The sequence below is a fragment of the Cryptomeria japonica genome, chromosome 2 (assembly GCF_030272615.1).
Source record: "Cryptomeria japonica chromosome 2, Sugi_1.0, whole genome shotgun sequence".
In the NCBI taxonomy this organism is placed as follows: domain Eukaryota; kingdom Viridiplantae; phylum Streptophyta; class Pinopsida; order Cupressales; family Cupressaceae; genus Cryptomeria; species Cryptomeria japonica.
Window position 1 is genome coordinate 179,151,246 of NC_081406.1, and position 8,560 is coordinate 179,159,805.

At 33.6% G+C, this 8,560-nt stretch overlaps 1 protein-coding gene across 1 annotated transcript; it reads right to left on the bottom strand.

Annotated features, from left to right (window-relative positions):
- Positions 1–444: 444 nt before the first annotated feature.
- LOC131051978 (subtilisin-like protease SBT1.7) lies at positions 445–2,927 on the bottom strand. The gene has a single exon (XM_057986577.2). The coding sequence runs from the start codon at positions 2,872–2,874 to the stop codon at positions 568–570; it is 2,307 nt and encodes a 768-aa protein (XP_057842560.2). The 5' UTR covers positions 2,875–2,927; the 3' UTR covers positions 445–567.
- Positions 2,928–8,560: the final 5,633 nt, after the last annotated feature.

Here is an 8,560-nt window from a genome sequence, read left to right on the forward strand (position 1 = left end):
AGCTTTTAAGGCAGCTTTCTTCAAATACATGATTTTAATTTTAATATTTAATTTAAATTATCAACCAATATCTATTGATGAAAATGTTACATGTCAAGTCTTGCTTTATCTACTAGTGAATTTTTTTAGCTCACAAAGAGCCAATTAGGGATCAGATTTTGTAAATTACATTAGCGCAGCATCATATGTAAATGACATTGGAATTGTAAAAATAGTTTAAATCAACACTATTAATCATGCTTATTCTTCACACAGCGATATAGTAAGTTATTTTTGTTGTTGTGAATAGTGTGTTTGACCCAATTATTTCATTGGCTAAGACCTTTTCATACGCATTACTTAATTTTAATTAAGATACACAAAAGATAATAATCTTTTTATTATCTATAATTACATTAAGCATAAAATACCAAGACTATACATACATGACTAGGGGCTTCATAATTGAGCAACTCCCATGGTATATATCTAAAATATATTGACTAACTCCCATGGTAACATAGTTAACCAGCAATATTAAAGTTTATTTATATATAGGGTGAGGCCAAGGTGGGCCCAACTGATAGGTCATATATCTCGCCACTGTACAACAACCGGGCTACGAACAACATGAGTTCCACCTCGGACACAATTCCATGATATTTCACCAAACGTTGCTTCCTCCTTTGCTTTGATGACCGCGCTCTGAAATATTACACGAAAGTTAAGCTTCTGGTTCTCCTTTGTGAATTCTAACGTCGCTGGCTCAACACTTACTTTCATTCCAGAAGGCTCCTCCACTTGCACTTTGTAGGTAGAACCAGCGGCACCCACGTTTGTTACTGTTCTCCTTCTCACGACAACTTTGGGCAATCTGGTGGAGTTGAAGAAAAGAGTGAAAGATGGATAATTAAGATCAGCTGCGTCTTCCAAATTGCTTGATCTGGGGCACGAGATTTTGTGGTTGTCCATCAGAAGAGCGATCTGTTTGTCGGTGTAGTTGAGAGTACAGAGAAAGTGGATGTAATCACTAGGTGCCAGGTCGTAGACAAGCCCCGGATCCATAGCAGCCGCTGGATTTACATGACCTGCGCCCAAAGCGAATGGATCGGCTGCTTTCAGTGTGACGACATCTTTGATGGGCTGATTTTTATTGTCGCGGATGTAAGCAGACGTCATGAGAGCCGATTTAATGGCGGCGGGGCTCCAGGAAGGATGAACGCCGCGTATGAGCGCTGCAAGGCCGCTTACGTGGGGACACGACATGGATGTCCCCGACATAAACTCATATCCTTTCTTAACTGCCGCCAATATGTCGAGGCCTGGAGCAATCACATCTGGTTTCAGTATATGTGGAAATTCCCGACTCGGTCCTCTCCCAGAAAAAGAAACCACAAGCGGAGCTGTTACTGCCTTTCCTTTGACTGTCAATCCTGATGGCTTTATGGCAGCGGTAGGATTACTTGTACTGTTTATGTACGCTTTGATTTTCTTTCCTACTGCAAAACCCACACTAATAGAGGGCAGACCATTACCGTCGATTATTTCTTGCGCCCCCGAAAGAGGCTCGGTGGCCCAGATAAGACCAGCGACCCCAACTTGTTTCGCTGCCGTTGAAACTTTTTTAAGCATGCTGACTGCCTTCTGGGAAGCGACTCCTACGGAATCACTGTAAATATTACGATACGCATTATCACATAGCAAAATTTTACCGTTGAACATGCTGCCATCGAGACCTTGGCATCTCCTGGTGCTTTTGTTGTGAGATAAATACAGCAGAGGCAATCTTTCAGTTACTTGAGTCGCTTGAGAAAGAGAGGAACCTCTGTACATCTCGTGATTGCCAAGTCTGACAGCGGCTGGGAACTTTCTGTCAATACTGCTGGCTCCAACAGTCATCATCCACGGTGACGTGTTTTCGATGGCAGTGTTAAAAGGTCCATCGTTGCCTGCTGATAAAGATAAAAGCACGCCCTTGGCCATCGCTTTAAAGGCTCCGATGGCTTTGGAATCCTCGTAGAAAGGTACTTCCGGTTTTCCAATCGACATAGAAATAATATCCACGCCGTCTGAAACGGCCATTTCTATGGCAGCAGTTAAGTCGCTAGCGTCGGCTCCATTAAGCCAGAGGACCTTATACACGGCCAATCTGGCCTGAGGAGCCATCCCTCTGGCCGTTCCGTTGGCAAAGCCATTGAAACTCGCTCCTCCCACTTTCGACCCCACAGCAGTCGAAGCACAGTGCGTTCCATGGCCCTCGGAGTCTCTCGCCGATTTTATCTCGCTCTTGCTGAGTTTATGGCCGTGTGCTTCGTATCCTTTGAAGAAATAGCGAGCTCCAATAAGTTTCCTGTTGCAGTGAGAGGAATTGAACATCTCCCCGCTTTGACAAACGCCCTTCCATTTTGCGGGCACCGGTCCCAGGCCTCTATCATTGAAGCTCTCACTCTCAGGCCATATTCCGGTGTCAATCACGCCCACAATCACATCTTTGCCGTAATGAGACTGCGGCCAAAAATTGTTATGCGATCCTCCCAGACCCAAAAACTGCGGCGAACGGGTCGTATGCATTTGGCTGACAGAAGACGGGATTACGGCCAAGCAACTTTCCATGCTCTCTAAACGTGCAGCCTCAGCTCTGCTCAGCTTCGCTGCAAATCCATCAAGTACTATATCATATGTATATAACAACAGGCTTTCATCGTCTGAGCCTGAGCCCGAAGTTGCCTCATTGATGAGAGAAACATACCAGTACTCATGAAGTGAAAAATGCAGAGGCTTCGTGGACTTATTCATGTAAACAATATATGGCTTTCTTATCTCCTCAGACACGGTTGTAGTTAATGCAATGAGAGAGACAAAGAGAGCAAGAGAAAAGAGAGAGGGATTGGCCATTGCGATCAACAACCAGCAAGGGACTTCTTCATGTGAGAAGCTAGACAAGGCACTGACCTATAAATAAGGACGGACTCTAAAATAATGATCCTCTCAATAATAGATAGATGGTCCCTTGACGATGCAGGCACATCCTGTCGGATATCACTTGGACAATGCAGGCACGCCTAAGATATTCGATTAAAGCTTTAAAGATTGTATAGTACATAGCTAAGGGCTCCAACCCTATGGACGGGACACTTGTGAAATTGAAATTGTGGTCCTCTCAAGAATATAATACAGTGTAGATCAAAACGAAAGATTTTTAACGTGGAATAGCATATAGATAAGGTAGTCGTTTAAAGATTCTTGTAAGGTAGCACGTACTGTCGGATATCACTCGAACACTGCGAGCACGCCAAGATATTTAATCAAAGCTTTAAAGACTTTATAGTACATTATATCTGTGTATCATACCCTTTCTATCTCATAAATTTTCCCTTTTTTTTATCCTTTTATCGTCTCTTTCTTTTTAGATTTTTTTTATTATGCATTTAGTTGGATTGATATTTTCTCATTTTCATTCTACTTTCTTAGATCTTTTGTCACCTCCCTTTATCTAGTTAATTCCCTTGGTCTACTATAATCATTTCATTTCTCTTCTCAGCTATCTCATTTTGATGATATATTATTATAATCTTAAATGTTCATTTTAAAAATAAATTTTATAGTCCAACTCAAAAATATTTTTTCTTTGATATTATGAACTATCTAGACTTCATATTTTTTTATATGATACCCTTTATACGAAAAAAACTTATTTGAAATATAAGAAACTAGAGAAGCTTACAATTTACAAGAGTCTCTATCTTTTTCGAACATATATTAAATTTACATAAAGTGTCCATAAGTTATATCTCTTATGGGATATTCCCACTTCACCTAAAACTTTCCTCCTCTTTGCACCCAAACCTATTGACTCTTCTTGACATCTCAAGCAAGGGCTATATACTTACTTATATGTACTATTATAGCTTAATTTGATTTAGTGTTTTTTTAATTTTATATCACCATATATTATTCTTTAGATTAAGATTTCTTATTTAATATTTAAAAGTTTAAGTTTAAAAAACCTAAACATTTATATACAAATAAATAAATTATATGAAATTTTAATATAAGTTTTAGAAATACATTTTTTGAACTAGGTCTATAGTAATTTTGATTTTAAAAAAAATACTAAATAAAATATAATATTTAATTTAAAAGATAAATAGTTTAATTATAAATATATAAAATCATACATTGTTAAAATCATTACATCATATCATAAAAGAAAGAATCAATAAGAGTATATATGTTAAATTTAACTCATATTTGTATGATACATAAATATAATGTATATAGCCATGTACTATAAAATCTCTAAAGCTTTGATTACATATCTTGGTTTATTTGTAATGTTTGAATGATATTCGATAAGGCGTGATTTCTTAAAAGAATCGTATAAAAAATTATTTCCTTTATTCGCTTAGTTTATGTTAATAAAATAACTATGTATGCTTATACTAAATATTTTTCAATAAATATTATTATTTGTTTTGATTAGATAAAGAAGGGATGGGCCCCATTACCGATACATAACTGTCAAAAATCCACATAAGGGGAGCTCAAAAGTAAGATCACCACAACTAGAAACACCAAAAAAGAGGACAAACTCTTTTTTGAAGGTATCTTTTAAATGGAGCATCAAACCAATGGGAACTAGGTTCCCATCAAACCAAAATCATCTAATCAGAAACATAGGGGTTTAGGAAAGCACATTGAACCATTCTTCCTAATGAACCCTTTGAGCTTACACCAAAGAAGTCAAATTTGTAGGCTACAACCAACAAATTTTGAAAGGCTTTCCACAACCTTGAGACAAAAAAAGTCTTTCCAAGAGAAAGTTACAAGGTAAATTAGATGGAAGGACAAAGTGCTAATGTAGGGTTCTAAAAGGCCTCTCAGAACTTTATATTGAAAAAATCCTTACAGATGAAACATACTGGCCTGCTTCAAAAAGACCATGTTGTCATCAATACCCAGGGGCATTAAAATGAAAAAAAATAGCTAGATATAGAAGATACCCAGTAAATTGTAAACTAAGAAAACACACATCCCCACCAAAGCGAAGAGGTGTTAATATAGTAAATACAGTCTGGTAGGAGAAGCAACCATGATAACCACTAGAAGGTCCACCACGAGATGTCCAAGAGAATTCCCCACCAACTTGATCCATGCCATAGGAAGAGATGCCTTATTATTTGTTAATTTATCTAAAATTATTGTTATTTGTTAAATTTATAATTTTAAATTTTTTTAGTGATTATTATTTATATTTAATATTTGCTAATGAGTTGTTCAATCTATAAATGTAATTTTTTTAATTTATAACTTTGATATTTTCTTTTGATTATTATTATATTTTATAGTGACTATTATTTAATATTTTCTACTTATAATTTAATAGTATATTACTTATAAATTTAATAGTTATTAACGATAAATAGAATACAAATTTATTGATATTATTGTATTTAATTATTATTTTTAATAAGGGAAAATATTTTTTATTATAGATTATTTAGTTTTTTTATTAAACATTAAGATTTATGAGAGGACTGATATTATAATTAAATAATTAAAGGTGAATGTTTAAATTAAAATTCAATGATACAAATATATTTTAATACTAGAAGGTATAATAGGCATGGGACCAAGACATATGAACGGCTATGAATTTTACCCTCAACCAAAATATAAAACTCAATGGTGCATTGTAAAAGAGTAGATGGTATATCTATTATGTACACAATAAGAATCTTTGAAGGATAGTTAAACAAAATTATATCTTTGGACACTTCACAATTTATTAGCTAGCGAGACAACTACTTTATTCAATTTCTAAAATTTACATGCATAAGAATTGACAAATATTATGGGATGCCCTACAAATTGCTAGAATATCCTATAAAGAAGATAATATTATTAGAATTAACAAGACAATGTGAAACAAATAAAGAGGACAAACATAGAAAGAGTGTAATTTCAAATAATTATTAGTGTGTGTGCATGCCCTTTCTTCCCTAGTGCAAATGACATATATGTTGAAATCTAAATATACAATTTGTACTTTTACACCAACAAAAATCATTTGATCCAAATGGGAGGATAGAAAAGTATGTGGTATAATTTAGATGAAAAAATTTGCACCGCATTTGAAGGATTTCTGGGTTGACTATAGTGATTATTACAATGTAAGAAAAAATATTCACTTGCGTTAAAAAATTCACTTAATCCCTCATAAACAAATGGAATTAGTTTATAAATTTTAAAACTATGCTAACTCATTACCTTGGCCAGCCTATTTTAATTGTGTGGATTTTAATTTTCTTATAGAATATTTTTTTTTATGTTTGTTGGGTGTTTTTAAGGTTAGCCAATTAAATAAGCTTATGATATATTTATTTTGTTAGATAGTAAAGAAAACATAAATATTTATGCAATCTCTTGGGATTTAAAAATATTATTCTTTATAGTATTTATTTTACATTAAGTGGGTTTTGAAAGCCTACCCGTTACCAAAGTTAAAATTGGTCTAGTCTCTATTATTAATAAATTTCATTATAGTGTGAGTCTCTTATAACCTCCGAAACATTACACAACTTGAGCTACCTTTTTAAACAATATGTAATGGATCTTCATCTGCATTACAAACAAATCAATAGTTAAATACACAACCAGAACTATCAATCGAACAATATGCAATAGACCTTCATCTACACTACAAACAAATCAAAAACACAATCTGAATTTCCTAAGACAACCACCCAAACCAAATAACCTAACCTAGAGATCATTCGCTTCCAACATTTCTAAAGCTAATTGGCTCCAGTATTAGGGAAAGATTCAGCCTTCTAGATATTATGGTGAAGAATGAAATGTTCTAGAACGAAAAAGGATATTAATAGTAAGGCTCTACAGAGCTATTAATGAATTACATTTAACGATGAAAGAAAATTCCTATTCGAGGTGGGGTTGAAGGAATTTTTAAGGCAGTGGGAAGCTTCAGATTTGCTGCAGTAGAAGCAGGTCTTAAGTCTTAGCATGGATCCAAATGTGCAGCACGATTGTCGGTGGAAAGATTCATGTTCAATAATGCATGTGTACCGACCACTGCCCATAAAAATGTGATCCAATGTAATGCAAACAAAAAATATAAGATGAGCATGAAAAAGTGAAGATTCTTTGTCTTCTTGCTTCTTTTAGGCCCCATGCATATGATTGAGGACGATCAAGTGCATCCCACATGGGTAGACTGATTTCACTTGCACTATGTTTAAGGTTCCACAATGTTTAGAGTTTTTCACATTTTTTTTTCGCTTAGATTTATCCTTGAGTGGAATATAGACTAATCCAATAAAGTAGATTAATAATGAGTGTTAGTTGGATTGGCACATTGATAATTTAGAATAATTAAATATATATATAAGTAAAAGAATAATCAATAACGCATATGAGGATTAAAGTAGGTATTCAAATTTAAAATTTAATGTATTTTATAAGATTAAAATATCATTTAGATAGTTATCTTGAGATCATAAATTTATATTTACATTATATAAGGTTGATTTTAGAGACTGGGGATAAATTTATGATTGTTGATATGTCTTGTATATGTCAACATGTACTCGTGAGTTTTGTTTCTCATTTCATCAAATTTATATCGATTTTTCTTCCTCTCTTGATATATGAGTTCGAGAGAGTATGAAGTGCTCTATATTATGCAATATTTTTCTACAGAGATAACCATTGAGATTAGGGAGTTTCCACAAAAGTGCAACAGAGATCCAACATGAAAGAATAATTCTATTCTATCAATGGATTAATATATACAATTTGATTATCTTATTCATTACAATAAAAAAACAATTGTATATATAAACAAAGGTGAGATGTAAGACAAAATAGGATTATAGCATGCATCTGAATAGTATGTCTTTAGACGTAAAATATAAATTCACAAGAATACTCTAAGTAAACTTAAGTAATAAGGTGTGAAATAATTTACAAGTGAAACTAGTTAGGTTTTATCTCATTCATATCTAACACATCCTCTTACGTGAAACTAAAATGAGAAAACATGTAATGATAGGCATTATCTATAAGGCTTGATCAAACACCTATATGTAAATGAATCTCTCACAAATAGAGAAAATTTCAAAAACCAAAGGGTGGATTCACAATAATGGTTCCCACTTTTTTGCCACTTTTGATAGTGAGATGTACATTTTTAAAATAATCTTCAACTGCTGAGAACTATAACTTTTAAACTATTACAAATTTGAAGATGATGTAAATTAGTGATTTCTAGCATTTTGTTTGTAGATTCTATATACATTTTTTTCAAATTTTTTTGAAGGATTTTTAAAAAAAATTTCCATCTCCCTCGAAAAGTAGTTTTTTACAACAAACTACATTTTTTAAGAGTGATGTGCCTCTCTAAATGCATAACTTTTTTTCTATAAATGATATAAACTCAATTCTTTTGAATTTTGGTTTGTAACATCAATATCCAGGGCTTGCATTTGGTTTTATAGTGATATGTTCAATATTTTTCATTTTATAAAGTTTTGAAGTCTGACTAGTCATAATTCAGACATAG